This window comes from Apium graveolens, chromosome 7, assembly GCF_009905375.1.
Source record: "Apium graveolens cultivar Ventura chromosome 7, ASM990537v1, whole genome shotgun sequence".
In the NCBI taxonomy this organism is placed as follows: domain Eukaryota; kingdom Viridiplantae; phylum Streptophyta; class Magnoliopsida; order Apiales; family Apiaceae; genus Apium; species Apium graveolens.
In genome coordinates, this window is record NC_133653.1 from 189,719,518 (window position 1) to 189,736,293 (window position 16,776).

Here is a 16,776-nt window from a genome sequence, read left to right on the forward strand (position 1 = left end):
ATGTAATACTTTATCAATGTATGTACTCCGACTAGTTCGATTAATCTCTTTAATTTATCTCTATAGATCTTGATCCCTAATGTATAGGTAGCATCGCCTAAGTCTTTCATCGAGAAACTATTTCTCAACCAAGTCTTAACAACCTGTAGAGAAGGTATGCCATTCCATATCTGTTATATGTCATCTACATATAATACTGGGATTGTCACATGCCTCCCACTAACCTTCTTGCAAACACATGGTTCATCTTCATTTTGAATAAAGCCAAACTCTTTGACCATTTTATCAAAATGAATATTCATTCTCTTTGGGCTCATGTGGGGGAAATAAATTCTGGCTACAAGTGGCATGGCTGTGAGACAACAAAAACGTGGGTAATAGTTGGGTTGCATATATACGTGTATGCATATATTGACGGGTGTCCAGAGATTACTAGCAAATGCCCAACAGATTGCACAAGCGAATGGTTGGATGCCATGTGTCGCTGTAACTGCTGGAAACTACTTGGCTGAGAGTAACTGCTCAGTAAGGGAGAAAAACGTGGGAATATATAGATAGCCATTTATTTGATGTAATCTGTATCTTGTATTCATTATTCTGCACATAGAAAATTGTATAGAGAAAGATATGTAAACATTATAGTTTTGACTTGTATTCTCTTGTATTCTTTTGAGTTGTGATGGTAATGAAAAGGTTGAGAGTGTGTTTACTGTAAATTCTGTTGTGTGCTTATATTTACTAGTGGCTATAATTAGATTAGCATAAGTATAAATGAATGGTGCTGACTATTGTTCTTGGGACGCTTGTTCATACTGGGCGTCTGGGGCTATTGGGGCGACTGGTGCTATCGGGGCCTTGACCACGACTGGAATTTGTGGGCGACTGGGCGATTGAGAATAGGCCGCACAAGCGACTTTGGAGAAAAAAAATAGGCCTGTGACAAATTGTAAGGTATTGGCTCCGAGGATTACAAGCCAGTACTGTGGAAGTTCTATTTACAGTTCCTGGATTGCCAAATAAAATAAAAAGAACTTCATTTGGAGATTTTTGGGTAGTTGTGAATGTTGTAAATCCAGAGACATCATTTGTCACACCAAAAGGCTTCAAGTTTCATATTTTTGGTCAGGTGGTTCAGGAAGTGGATTTTAGTGCTCGATATTTGGGTCAGAGAATTAGTATACTCAACGAGCAGAATGGAGTTTTGTGTGTTGGCTCGCCTATGATTACGGTCAATTTCATTGAAATTTACAGCCCTTACTGAAAAAATTATAATATTTCTCTCTCTTTTTTGTTTATAATAAAAGTGACTCTTCTCATGCCTTTTTATTAGCTCAGCACTCAAAGATACAAATTCATTAATAAAAACTACAAGGGAGCGAGACACAAATCAAGATTATGGAGTGCACGAAGCTAGATCACAAATATAGCTGAACAAATACAAAGAATTCAACCATTAATGTCATCAATTCTACCTATACAGTGAGAAATACAATCAACAAGAATTTTCTTGTACCTTACTCTCCATTCCACTGCTAGTTTCCATCTATCCACTGAATTCTTTGACTGCCTATACAATTCTACCATTTCCCCAACTGGAACATCCACGACATTTAAAAAACCTTGGATTTCACATTTGATCGTTGATGGCATTTTCTCAAACTCGATATTTGATTTGGAAACACGCATGTTGTCGATATAGGCTAGTAGCAAATTATCTTCTTTAATTGTTGTGCCAAAATTCTTCAAAATAAAATGACACTTCTTTGCTATCCATTCCATAGTAAAAAGCTCATTCTCTTTTGATATTTGAGAACCTGACAAAGCAATGTGTCCAACGGACTTCCTCTGATTAGGTGGTGTTGCCCACAATCGTATAGTAGAGAGAAGGGTAAATGATGGCTTCCCATTCTGGTGGATGAATAATGAATTTTGGGACCATGAACAGCAACTGTACATTTCAGGTTCTAAAGGAATGAAGACCATTTCATTCGGGTTTCTGTTGAGAATGAAACCATAATGTTCAAGAAGCTCCAGATTTGTATATGTTCCATAGCTTAACAGAACCTAGCAAAATCAAGAATCTAATCAGCTCTATCAATATGAAATATACACATGTTGACACATGAATACTGTAATCCCATTTAATATAATAACGGATACACACTTATAAATAGGCCTCCAACTAAACATAGTGATCGATATTACTCTCTCCATCCTAAGAAATTAAACTATAATTACACATTCTTAAATGATATCAAATAATATTAAAAATATTATATATAATAAAAGTAACAATTATTTTAATAAAAATAAATCTAAGTAAGAATTAAAGTCGATCATTTTTTAAAAAACAATTGGAATGGATAAGTTTGAATAAAAAAATTGTAAAAGATAATTTCAATTTTTATTATATTAAATAAGAAACACATTTAGATTATTATATCATATAATGAACTAAAATTTGAATTATAGGTGGGTTGCATATGCTAAAGTGTAGTTACAATAAGGGTGGGTTTTTCATTTATTCTAATATACTATTATAATAGCTAATAATTTGTATAACAAACAAAATATATAACTAATTAATAAATTGAACAATAAATATATATTCTTAAATGATATAAAATAATAATAAAAGTATTATATTATATATAAATATTTAATACAAGCTACAATTATCTTAATAAAAATAAATATAAGTAACAGTTAAGAAATCATCTGTTAATCAAGTTAAAGTAAAATCATTTTTTTATAAAAAATTGAAATATGTTAGTTTGATTTAAAATATTTTCGAATTTTTAAAAGGAAAAAATTACAGACTGTCTTTTAAAAAATTTAGAGTACATAATTTTATAAAACATAAAAAATAGGAAGAAATATAATAATACTCATAAAAAAATATTCTAATTCAAAATTGAAAAACAAACTATTTAAATAAATTTAAAAGTACTGTGACAAAAAAATGTAAAGTATTTTTTTAAAAAGTCATTACTAGATCCGAATAATTATGAAATATTGTCACAAACACGGCAAGATGCAAACTCTAACCGATTGTCCTTTAAAAAATTTAGAGTACATCAATCCAATAAAACATAAAAACGAAGAAGAAATATAATAATAATAAAAAAATTATTACAATTTAAAGTTAAAATACAAATCTAATAAAATATATTATATAATATATGTATTTCATCTATTCTAATATTCGATTATAATACTTAATAATCTGTATAACAAGCACAATACGTAATTAATTAAGAAATTAAACTATAATTACATATTCTTAAATGATATAAAATTATATTAAAAATATATTACATATAATACAAGCAACAACTATCTTAATAAAAATAAATCTAAGTAAGAATTAACAAGGTATTTATTAATCGGTTTAAATTAGATCATTTTTTAAAAAAAATGGAATGTATAAATTTGTCTTTCAAAAATTTAGAGCACATGAATCTTAGAAAATTCAAGGAAAAATTACAGTTTGTCTATTAAAAAATTTATAGCACATGAATCCTATAAAACATAAACATTAGGAAAAAATATAATAAAAAAAATTATTACAATTCAAAATTGAAATATCAATCTAATAAAATATATTTAAAAGTACTATGACAATTAAGTGTAAATTATTTTTTTCAAAATCATTACTAGAACCGGCAAATTATAAAATATTATTACAAACACCGTAAGATGCAAATTCAAACAACTTTCTAATTTTTGATCAAATTTCACAAGATTAAGAAAATATATATATATATATAAATAAATAAATAATTACGTAAACACATTATATGATATGATTAAAATATTCTATTTACAAATTTATAATGTGAAAAAAAAATCAAACAACGAAAAAAATAAAATAAATTATACTAACATATATGTTATATTTAGGTTATCAATGTCAAATATTAAAATACAATAATAACTTAATATATAAGTATAAAAAGTACAATTTTTTGAAAAATACATCATTCATGAAAAACATAAAATTTATTTAGGAAATAAAATTATCTTATTAAAAATTAGTTAAATAAAGAATAAATATTTCAAAAAATAAATTATACAAAAAAATAATAATCATCCCGTGCATTGCACTTGTACAAAGCTGGTTTAATATAATAACGGATACACACTTATAAATAGGCCTCCAACTAAACATAGTGATCGATATTCTCCATCCTGCAAAAGTGTTTTGGAATTATTTGCATATATTTAAGAAATCCCTTCTTTCAAATAAGTCTCTTGATATAAAGAGGTTAGCAGCACAATATCAATAAATAGTGTTAATTTGGGAACCTTCATGCCATTACAAATTAATCTCTGGAAGGATCAGTACACTGTTTGATTTAGCCATTAAATGGCTTTAGTTAGGAGCTATTAATTTCTCTGTTCATGATATGTGTTTATTTTTATCGTCTTGAACTTTAGATATAAATCCCAACATCCGAGACAATTCATTTTTGTTATTTTGGGGGGAATATGTTTAGTCCTGAATAGACACGGGTCTACTGGTCTAGTGGGTGAATAGGTGACGAACCGCTCAATATCTGAGTTGCATTACAGCAGGACAACTACTGAACCTGACCCAGCGATGAAATCGGGTGTGGGTAATGACGAGTTTAAAGTAGTTCAAGATGCACTGTGAACATGTAAATGCATCCGCACAGCTTAAATTCATGAAAGAGTTTAAAACCACTTTTGTTAACAGACAAGGCATGCTTATATTATATAATACGACATAAAGTGAGAGCCTTTATTTTACCTGCTCTCCTTTCCTATAGCTGTTTCTAGCATAGAAGCAATATGATCCCATATCTTTTTCATACCCGCCATCTGTCAATCGCACTGAGTCATCACAGTGCTCAGCGACTGGTTTATCAGTGACACGGCAAGAACTGGTTGACATGCAAGAGGCATTCCCTTGAGTTAACAAATCATCAGATTCACCTAATTCTTCCCCAGGGGCAGCGTAATTAAACAAGTCGCCAACAGGGCATAAGCATCCTGCTTCATCCCATGGTATATGCAATGTTCGGGAGGATATCTTTGATCAAGATATGTTATAAACTTCAATATTCAGACTACTAAGGTTTAGCATATAATGTAGAGTAACATATAAAAACCAAAGGTACATAACAAAATAATTGCCAAATATGCACATCTAAAGAAGTTAGTGGTTTCTATTTTTCTTGTACTTGTGACATATGAGTAGGGATAATCAGATAATCAATCAATATACTTACAGTTCCAGAAGCCCAGAGCCAAGCCCTCAAGCTTTGAAATTTATTTTTAATCTTCAAATCATTCATCATCAATACAGCTTCCTTCCACTCTGATTTAGCCTTACCTATAGCCTTCTCTGCTGCCCAGATTGCATAATCTACCTAGCCATTACATTAGATGCAAGCGAAAATTTCATTTACCAACTTGTACTACAATTACTTTTTAAGGTTTCACTAGTAATTCAGAAATTGATAGTTAGCAGATAGAAGCGAACCTGCAATGCTTGTGTTTCAAGTTGACTAAAACTTGCCAATATGTCATAACTTTGTGGAAAATGCTTTAGATAAGGAAACCACGTGGAATTCTTCCCTCTACTGATTTCATGCAATAATGCAATAGTCAGTATCTGCGCAGAACAACATGTTGCCTAGTCAGCAGTCTTCCAATACAATATAACCAAAGAGTAAAGAGCAACCACATCCGGAAGAAGTCATGATTCCATAACCGAAAGGTATATGTAGTTCAAAGTTCAATTGTTACAGTACATAAGCTCTCAAACTGTGGTCATGTCGATTCAGAGAAACCTTTATATGTTTCAACACATTCTGAAGGAAAAGGAAGTTACTATAAGGTACCAAACAAAGTGAAAATAGGATCAAAACTGCTTGATAACAAAGTTCAAGATCTAAGGAGCACAATTCGCTGCGAATCAGATATGGAAGTTAAGCCCAACATGGCAGATAACTTGCAAAAATACTACAGTGAACTTAAACAATATGCTAACCATCACTTTAGAACAGTCATTATGCGCTTTTAAAAAATGAGAAACATATGTGGTATGTCATCACACTGACTCTTCAGTCTTTACACTAACAATCCCGTATATCACTTAAACACTTGGTTTAAGTTTGCACGGAAAGTATTATCCAGGATTTTTTTTTCTGATCTTCCAGAGTTTTAGCTTCAGAAAAATATTATGTAGAAGCAAACAAAGGAAAATCAAAAAGTTCCGGGAAGTTATTTACCTGCATTTGTTCGGTCACGGTAAATTTGGTTCTTTGAGTTACTCCTTGAGACTTTTTAGTTACACAAATATGAAAGGTGAAAGGTGTACCGCTATCAGAATTATAATTTAACCTCATTTTCCCATCTCCCATTAGAACAGTAAAATGGATCACAATCAATTAGTACATCCGCATTCCATCCTTTCGCATACCCCTTTCTCATAAACATCATCCAAACCAATATATCCAAATACATTACGTCCAACTAAAAACAACACCTTTACCTATTAAAATTTTAATCAAGATTCTTAATTGCTCCGAGCTACATTTTTAACTGAAAAAAACAACCAAAATGCCATATATTCTATTTCCACAAGAAAGACAATAGAGATAATACAGCATATCTACGACTAAAATCCATTTTAATGCTACAATCACATTGATTCAATAAAAAGATTCATATAGATTATTAATCTCGAAACAATTAAACAAACATACGATACGAAATAGAGTGAAAAAGTCCCAAGAACCTGAGTAGAAGATAATGACTGATGTTTCTGAAGAGCCAAAGAAAAGTTGTGATGTTGCAACACAACACTTTGAGTTGTAAACAGAGCTTGTTTAGGTACTCTTAGAATCAATTCTCCTTTTCTAAGATCACGTGTAGCTGCTAAACCTCGTCTGCAACATAACATAAACACAGACTTATAAATACACATATTCAAGATTCATCTGCATATATATACACATGTATATATTTTGTTACCCGCCAGCATCTGGGAAGTGAGAAACACAGAGAGAATGGCCTAAACAAGAAAAATGAGGAGATTGGTGGTTGAAATTAAGAGGAGAATCTGTGATTCCAAGCTTGGCAGCCCAGCCCAGAAACTTGTTTACTTCATTTTCTTCCTCATTTTCCATTGTTCTCTGTTGAGTTTTGTAGAGTCTTGAAATTATTGTTACTTTTGCATTTGTGTAGCTGTGAAAAAAGAGAGCTTTTGTTTTAATTTTGTGGGTAATACATGGGGTGAGCCCAAAGTGTCAATGGGCAAGAACAGGCCCAGATTGAGATATGGCTCTTTAATTAATCGTTACACTACTATTTATTTATTTATATGCAGTTAAAAGGGGGGTAATGATAATGTTTTACTGCTATAATTTTGAGTTCCCACCGGGGTTTTTAACATTTTTTTGTACTTTTTAATTTTTTATATTTCAATACTTTTCTAAAATAGTAGTAAAATATTATTAATTTTATTGAAAAAGAATTAATTAAATAATGAAAAATCATATGGCATCCACACATATGATCGAAATTTAACAAACGCATAATTATATCGTTGTTAAATCCTTCCCTCTTGATTTGAATAGGCAACCAAACAATTTTTTGAAGTGATAGATAGATGATATAATTCTCAAACTGTTGTTTTGAATAATCGACCACAAATACATCACCATTAAAACCTTTATCACTGAATCAATACCATGAAAATTTCACAGATCTTTAATCATAAACTGATCTTTAATTATGAACTGCAAATAAATCAAATAAAACCAAATTCTCACGAGGAGAAATAAACAAAACATTGAAAATAAACAGGATATGAAGTAAGAGATTGACTAACAATAATAAAAATAAGAGATAGGTAATTTTCACCGGAGCACTTTGTAGATAACAGGAGGTTGCTTCTTGAGAGAATTTTAGGATTATACTTCGATTTAATTTTAAAACTACTTCCACCTTTTTAATCTATAATAATTGGAATATTAATCGATTCCACAATTCATCCACTTTCTGCTCAATTCTTCTCTTCTTTTTTTTGGTCTTGACTCTTGTGCCCTACTCAAATATAAATATGATAGGGAGGGACTGATGGAGGGAGCAATAAAGATGAAATCCTAATTAAATGATAGCAGATCGATTAAAAATTATAAAGACAACTATTAAATTTTTGGTTCTAATGGAAAATGGATTTTTTCGTCACTCAATTTATCGTATTTTTAGAAATTTACCATTCAACTATTAATTTTTTTCTTTTACTCACTAATGTTAGGTTCGTATTTGTTTTTAGTCACTAACGTTAGGTTCGGATTTGATTATTAACATTATGTAAATTTTTGGTATCATTATTAAAATATAGTGGTAGTCTGTAATATTTTAATGATTTGATATATCTCTATATCTTTATATATAGTACTTCATATGTCCCCATGACGTTTACCTTGGCGATGAGAGTTTGACAAACATTTTAAGGCTCCTAAAAGATGTAGTTTCATGAATTATTTTTAATTTTTTTTCTTCTAAATAATAATTTAACGTTTAAATTTTTATATAAAAAAAATCTTAAAAATAAGTTATAAAAATATGTTTGTAAGATAAATATCTCGTGGGAGTTGTTTGATTTAATACCAAATTCACATTATTACAAAATTATTATATTTTTGTGTTTATATATATACTTGTTTCACAATTCTATTAGAATGAATGGGTTTATAGTTTTGATTCTGGGCCGGTAAGAATTGCATGAAGGAGTTGTGATTGGTGATTTCATTGGATTTTTGAAAGTGTTGTTTGGTAAAATATTGATATGTAATTTTTTAATTTTTTTATAAGTACTTTATGACCAGTTTGCTAATTTGATTATATTGAATTTTTTAGTTTTTTATTTCCCAATAATTTTAGTACGGATTGCGATGCCTCTTCCTAATAATTTTTGGTTTTGAGCTTAGTACCCCACCTAAAAAGTCACAGACGTATATGAACTGATTTTATGCGTCTGTTTACAATGTATATACATCTGTTCTGATCAGATGTTTAAAAAAATATGCGTTCTTCCTATAACATACATTTATAATTCAGATATTATACGACTTCTCCATATGCATCTAACAAACTCAGACACATATAAGCTTTCTTATAAGACACATATGACACTTTTTGTACTAGTTATCACTATATTTTAATAATGCTATAAAAATTGACAAAATGCTAATAATCAAATCTGAACCTAACGCTAGTGACTAAAAAAAATCTGAACCTAATAATAGTGAGTAAAACAAAAAAAATTATAAATGAGTGGTAAGTTTCTATATACACGATAAGTTGGGTGACGAAAAAATTCATTTTCCCATGAAAAATGTCAAATAATAAGGGGAAAAATTCCAGTGTTGTAGATTATTCAGGGGTCTTTGACTCTTTTCACAGGCTGCACAATACTAAAGTTGCAAACATAGGATACAATACAAGTCCCTCGTCCATCCACCGGTTGTTGGCATGTGACAACCCCCAAAAAACAAATCAAGTGAACCACCCCTATCAATCTGCGAATATGAAACTAACAAAAACACATTCATTGTTGGTAAGAGCATTATTCAATTTCAATTTCTTGTTGTGCCCTTATATAAAGAGGACGTATCAATATCCTAAACATCACTTGTACCTTGTGGTGTATATTCTCCTAGTAACATATATATATATAACTACATCCTTTATAAGCTGTTGATTTATTTATAAGGAAAATGGTGGTTAAAGTGTTTGGTTCTCTTAAGGGAGCTTGTCCTCAGAGAGTCTTAGCTTGCCTTTTCGAGTTAGAACTGGATTATGAATTTGTTCATATCGACCTCGACTCTGGAGAGCACAAACAACCCGACTTCTTACTCCGCCAGGTAACATTTATAGCATGTTTAGAAGTTCCGCGTATTCCTCTGCATTGTAGCTAGGTAATACTATTTTTGATCTGCGCATGTACAAACAGCATCATCAATAAGTTACTGCCTACCTGCTAATTTCAAACAATAAATATTTGAACCATACTCAATTCTGTAAATGAATCTTGGGATGGTTGCTGTATCTAGATACAATTCATAAGTTCCTAGGAAACAAGTTTCAATATTTGATGAGTTCCTAAAGGAATTAATATATACATAGTTTCATCTAGCCCTACTCTTGATCATTTCATTTACTTATTATAATGTCACATTGTCACTTGTATATTCTTGCAGCCGTTCGGACAAGTTCCTGCTATAGAAGAAGGAGACTTTAAGCTATTTGGTAAAAGCAAGAACACTTCAGGTTTTCTACTTAAGAGTTTATAAATTACATGATATATAACTAATAGATATCGACTCATTTGTTTTCAGAGTCTAGAGCCATCATTAGGTACTATGCAGCAAAGTACCCCGGAAAAGGTCACAAACTAGTTGGAAACACTTTAGAGGAAAGAGCCCTAGTTGATCAATGGCTTGAAGTTGAAGGGCACAACTTCAATGACATGCTTTACACACTGGTACTCCAGCTACTAGTGTTCCCAAAAATGGGAGGGAAAACAGATCATATTGTAGTTCAAAACTGCGAAGAAAAGCTTGAGAAAGTACTGGATGTGTACGAGCAGAGACTATCACAGAGTAAGTATCTAGCCGGAGATTATTACTCACTGGCTGACCTAAGCCATCTTCCAGGTATTCGATACTTGGTGAATGAAATTGGATTGGGACACTTGGTAACAGATAGAAAGAATGTGAACTCTTGGTGGATTGATATTTCAAACCGCCCTGCTTGGAAGAAAGTACTGCAGCTGATAACGGCTTAGTTTCGGTTGGTTGTCTTGAATAAACTTTTTCTAATATGTTTTCCATTGTTGATCTCACTGTTTAAGTTCAGTGGCATGCTTTACTATTTCATAATGCTTAACGCTTTCTCTCCGGCAAAGAATTGCAGTACGGTGTTATTTTAAACACCATTTTGAAATGATTCTTTTATCATTTAATCTAATTGTCAACTTTGAATTGGATCTGAACTAAAAGAATTTGCATATTAGAGCTAAATCACAAATCAATATGATTCATGATACAGGGTCATATTAGGCGCTATGTGTTCTTATATGTCGTCATTGATTATCATCTCGTCATAACTAGTCGATGGGCTTACTAGTCTGATGTGCTTAATATTTTTTTTGTGGAAAAGAATCACAGTGTTGGATGTAAACATGTAGTGCAGGGTTATTCTAAAATGATGTTCTTGTCTTTAAATTGACAGCACTTACAATAGGATCACTAAACTAAAAGGACCGGCAATTTCCAACTAAATCATAACCTACACTCGCTCACAAAAGATAGCACGATAATTAAATGTGTGATGGTCGTATGTCACTTATTAACCATTACCAACAAGGTTATGAACTCAGCCGAAAACAACCTCCTACAAAGAGATACAAGTGAAATTCCGTCCATTAAAACCTTACCTAAACTATGTTTAAGCCTTGAACTTTACTGATACAAATGAAAACAAACTCATACAAAAAAAAAAGTAAATTGGTTCCACCGAAACCTTACAGATTTGATGAAAGTAAGCTCTTACAAAAAGTAATAAAAGTAAATTTGCAACCATCAACATCTTACCTCAACTATACCGATGCCGGAGTCGTGGGCAGCTTTCAAATTCAGAGCTCCATAAATTTGAAGCTGAAGTCGCTCTCGAAAATTTTGAAGAAGATTGCATTGTACATTAACGTCGATAACAAAAAATTAAAGTTAGAATCCGGACTGAACTCAATCATAATGCAAAGTTATAAAACTGACAAACTTTCTGTTTCATTTTATTTAAGCAAATACAAGCTACAAGGCAAAATTATAACCAAAACACAAAAAGTACATGCAAGAAAGTTAAGGTATTAAACTGCTATAGTTACAAAAGCCTGATCAGTTTCAACCTCAATACTCAACACATCTACAAAGAAAAAGGCGTGTTTGAGGATGCAAAAACGGACACGTGGCAAACTGGGAACCTCTTAATAAAAAACAAGACAAGAAAGTCTTGAATTGACAAAAAAAAATATTCATTCATGAAGGAGGACGAAGAGACTTGATATAATCATTCAATTCTTGCATTTCTTGCTCGGTGGGTGGTTTTGAATTGTTCTTGATCGATCTGTGTATATCATAAGTTGTTGCTGCCAACACCAGCATCCTGTAACATACACGATACGTCTAAACGATTCACGTATGTATGTGATATATATAATTCATGAAAGTGAAGAAGAAATTACGTACCCACAAGCAGAAAGTATTATGACTTGGCTTGGGAACATATGTTTTCCGAAGATCCTCATGTTTCTCTTTAACTCGTGATGATCAGGGCCAGAACAACCCTCCAATGTAATAATATTAGCCAAATTTGGATTGTTGTGCATAACTTGTATTTGTTTGGGCCAGAAAAGGCTTCATTTTGTCCTAGAGGGCACAAGTTCTTTTGGACTAGACCTCAAACATTATAGCCAAAAAACACGAAATTCAGAAACTACAAAACTTTACCCAATTACACTATGCTCCCGGAGTTGATCGATTCATTAGAAAAGAGAAAATAAGAGAATCAGAAAATTTCATTTCAAAGTCATGCTTCTAAAATAATAATAATACGACAGCACGTTAGAGAACATTTTTTTTCTTTTTTTCCACCATTTTTTCTTTTTTTTTTTGAACTCCGAAGCACAGGCGTTAATGACAACAAACAAGGGAAAAAAGTACAAAAACTTCAAATTTGAAAAATGTCACATCGCAATCTTTTTCTCAAAGCATCATTATTGAAGTTGTGATTCGCATGAAGAAAAAAAGAGAAAGAAAGAACAGAACAGAACACCCTTGAATCATGATTCAAGATTCTTCCTCAGGTTTTACATGCGCCTAAAATAAATTTATCACTTCGTGTATTATTATTATATTATTATTATTAAACATACCAAATTATCTTAAATCTGACTAAATTTTAATTTTTAAAACCCAGGGGGGAGAGAATATGATTAAGAGCGGAAGAAATCCGGTACACGTAAACAAGGGAGGGGTGATTAAGTGACAACTGACGAGGACAATGAAATAGAAGTGCGTGCATGTGACGAAAATGTTGGATTATTGCGGTGGAGATGGGACAAGTAGACAATAATAGACATATGAAAACATATAGTTTGGAAACAAGGTGGAGATCAAGTGTGATTGGGTAATTCCCTTAACCACCAAATCTATCTGTGACCCTGCTGCACCTCCTCCTCCTAAAATATACAACTATACTTCTGCGTATTTATACACAGGAACAAGTCCAATAACTCCCAAAAACATATTTTTAAGTTCGAATATAAAAAATATGACATAAAATTGCACTCCAACAGGTCTTAGTAGTTCTTTATATTACTAAAACACCTCTCTCTCATATCTTATTTTTAAGGAATCACAAGTCATCCCTTTATTTCATTTTTATCAATAAAAAAATGATTTCTCTCTCTTCTCTTTAGTTCCTTTCTCTTTAGTTCCTTTCTCTCTCTTCCTTTTATATTTTCATTCAAATTTATTATTATTAAAATAATAAGGAATGAAAATAAGAATCATTATTGAAGTTCAAATTCAAAATCATGTCTTATTTATAAGGACTGACACTGTTGGACTTTCTCTAAGTGTCTGCAATCCATCACTCCTTGTTTTGTTAAACATAATTATGAAAAAGTTAGCTGTTGTGTAAATTTTGACGCACTTAATTCTTTTTATTATTGTTTTATCATGTGTGAGATGTCGGAGTCGGATCAAATTATATACTTTATATTTCTTGAATATGGCTAGCATAATGTACATACGGTCGTGATTATATTTTTAAAATTCAAAAATTCATTTAAAATCGAATCTAGTGCATAAAGTTTAAAAGTTCCGATCTTATTTGATTTTGTATGAATTATTTTTCATTATTAATTAAAAAATTAATAATACAAAAACATCAAAATACGTATTTTTTAGAATATTTTCCAAATCCGTCTCCATGCACAATGTTATATGTCATGTGATAAATATATATTAAAAAATATTAATTACAATCACCACAAGAAAAATGTCTAATAGTGACCGACTATCAGCGACCGCAGTTGATCGCAAAGGTTTATCAGCGACCGAAAACGGTCTCGACTGTTTGTAGCAGAAAAACTGGTCGATGTAATACACATTGGCGACGTATTTTAGCGACGACTATCAGCGACCTTGCGGTCGCCAATTCTAGTCAGCATCATCGTGCCATGTCGCCACGTGTATGCGACGAAAATAGCAACCGCAGCCAGTAGCTGATATGGCGACCAACATGAACGACCGGCGGTTGTCGCAAATATTTGCGACAGGGTTTTGCGACCAACGTCGTCGCAACTTTTGGCGACCCGTTTCAGCGACCGATCGTCGTTTCCAACTTTCGCGACAATGCTTTAGCGGCTGTATTCTGTCGCTAATTTGTAAAACAATTGATACTGGTTTTGCTACGGATTGCGGTCGCTATTGTTAGCGACCAACATTAGCTACCAGTTTTGGTCGCTGGTGCATGTTTTTTTATGGTATATATTAGTAGCAGTTACAGCTTCTGGTCGCTGATATTGAATTTTTAAAATAATATAGTTTTGACGTTTTATCAAATTTCCCAAATTTTAAACCTGCTTTGTAAAAATACAATTACAACAAAAAAATGTACTAAACATAGAAATTATCCCAACATAAACATAACAAATACAAATTTTTGAATCCACTGATTGAACAAAATAAAAAGTTCACACAATCTTAAACAACATAATCCTTGAAAATTGCATAATCCTTAAAGATCACAACCATAGGTTCAAGTATTGTCTAAGTACGAAAGTACATTTTATAATTATAAATGCCTTCATAAAATCCTAAGATGCGCCAAACTCATCATTCTGGTCATGATGTTGCTGGTGTGATCCCTACATTTAAAACATATAATTTAACAAAATACATGTTTATGGTATATATAAGATAATATCAATGAAATAATCATGCCTAACTGAGCAATATGAGTTTAGATGTTTGATTACCTCATCACCATCCTTCTGCAGTGATGTTGTTGCCGCAGCCACTGCACGAGCTAACTCCTCAGGGCGCAAAACTGTTAAATGCCCTGCAAGTGTAAGAAGAAGCTCAGGATTCTGGCAAATAGCCCTCACACAATCAGCTGGAGTATGAGAAGATGGATGGCTCCATGACTGTGAAGACTGTGTGCTCCCAGAACCATAAATGGATGGGCGTCGTCGCTGACCTTGACCTTTAACATAGTTCTTCTTAACTTCTAAAGCAATCTCCCACAACTTCTGATCAAAATATGGGCGTTCAGTGCCTTCGGGATAACGTTCATCAAATAAACGACGATAAGTTTCCTGTCATCATATTAACAATTAGTCTCAATCACTACTACAAAATGGAACATACACTACTATAAATTTGAACTTGGGACACAGTACTTGCATAACATTTTTTTTAATATCCTATACAAGGGGTATGCTTAAATAATGTTTATAAAGAAAATGCTATGCAAGAAATATTCAGAAAAATTAAAAAGAATTATAAAATAGAAAAAAGGAACTAACATAGCGTTTAACTATGAAGCGTTGTTTAAGATTTAAGTTGGATAGTGGTTACCAAAGCGCTCTACAAGATAGTGTGTTTTAAGTAATTGTTATTATTTTTTTTACATTTTTTTAATCACTAACATAGTGCGTTTAGAAGCGTTATCTTAGTAAATGTATCCCAAGATTCATTCCTTTTTTATTTTTAATCTAAGTAGGATATTTTTGATCTAATTGATGAAGAATTGGAGATACAGTTTCTTCCCCCTCTTTTCCCTACAAACACGTTCCATCTCCATGTTCAAGGGAATAAATTCATCTTCATATCGGGAGGGGAATGTATAATTTACAGCTATTCACACTTCTGCGCAGGTACTCGGTGGCATGGAGAACCTGAATTCACACTTCTTCGCACTTCAGGTCAATTTTATGTAGTTCTGATTTTTTAAGTTTAAAACTTTAAATCGACTTGATATGTCCTAATATATGTCCTATAACTAGACTTGTTGTTAACACAATCCCGGTAGACATGTTGTTGACAGAGAAAGTCCTTGGTTACTGCATTTTCTTAACTACTTTTATTTCTAATAACCTACTACTCTATGATGATTTTTAGAAAAGCCTAATCATTAGAAATCAATTTTACAACATTGACCTAATATTTGCAGTGGTTAATATTTTCTATTCTAATTTAATTTTTCAAATATATTATAAGTTGAGTAGTTAACATTCTATTGAGCTGTGAACTATGAAGTATACTAACATGGTATCCTGTCTTTTAGGAATTTAAATACTGCAGCTAAAATAAGTATTTTTACCTAAAGTCTTAAAGTAATATAAAGTATCTTTAAAATTTATATTTGGTACTAAAAAAATTTAGCCTTTATTGTATCTGTAGTTCCCAGTATATATTTTGTATGATCAAGAGTAATAGAATTTAATGATTTTTAGAATTAATTGATTTCATATGTGTTGTTAGTTTAGTTTTTACAAAATCCCGAGTTAATATGAATTTTCAGTTCTTTTAACCCTAAACACAATTAATAAAATGATAGAAAATGAAGTTGAATTTACTAAATAATTTAAACTTATTACCGCTATGTTTTTAGCTTCCGATAGGCCGTCACGAGTGGCCACGTACACATCCAACCAATAACAGGAGT

The 16,776-nt window shown here is 31.8% G+C and overlaps 2 protein-coding genes and 1 long non-coding RNA gene across 3 annotated transcripts; 1 reads left to right on the forward strand and 2 right to left on the reverse strand.

Annotated features, from left to right (window-relative positions):
• Positions 1–1,379: 1,379 nt before the first annotated feature.
• On the reverse strand, positions 1,380–7,237 carry LOC141675108 (protein SET DOMAIN GROUP 40). Its single transcript, XM_074481828.1, has 6 exons — positions 7,006–7,237; positions 6,770–6,920; positions 5,510–5,641; positions 5,256–5,396; positions 4,775–5,056; positions 1,380–2,064 (listed from the first exon to the last, which is right to left on the reverse strand). The coding sequence occupies exons 1-6, from the start codon at positions 7,158–7,160 to the stop codon at positions 1,447–1,449; spliced, it is 1,479 nt and encodes a 492-aa protein (XP_074337929.1). The 5' UTR covers positions 7,161–7,237; the 3' UTR covers positions 1,380–1,446.
• A 2,154-nt stretch (positions 7,238–9,391) lies between these two features.
• Positions 9,392–12,628, reverse strand: LOC141671914 (uncharacterized). The gene is made up of 3 exons (XR_012555297.1): positions 12,288–12,628; positions 11,637–12,204; positions 9,392–9,976 (listed from the first exon to the last, which is right to left on the reverse strand). It is a non-coding gene; the product is annotated as an uncharacterized LOC141671914 (long non-coding RNA).
• Positions 9,759–11,010, forward strand: LOC141671913 (glutathione S-transferase F11). The gene is made up of 3 exons (XM_074478353.1): positions 9,759–9,905; positions 10,242–10,290; positions 10,380–11,010. The coding sequence occupies exons 1-3, from the start codon at positions 9,759–9,761 to the stop codon at positions 10,826–10,828; spliced, it is 645 nt and encodes a 214-aa protein (XP_074334454.1). The 3' UTR covers positions 10,829–11,010.
• Positions 12,629–16,776: the final 4,148 nt, after the last annotated feature.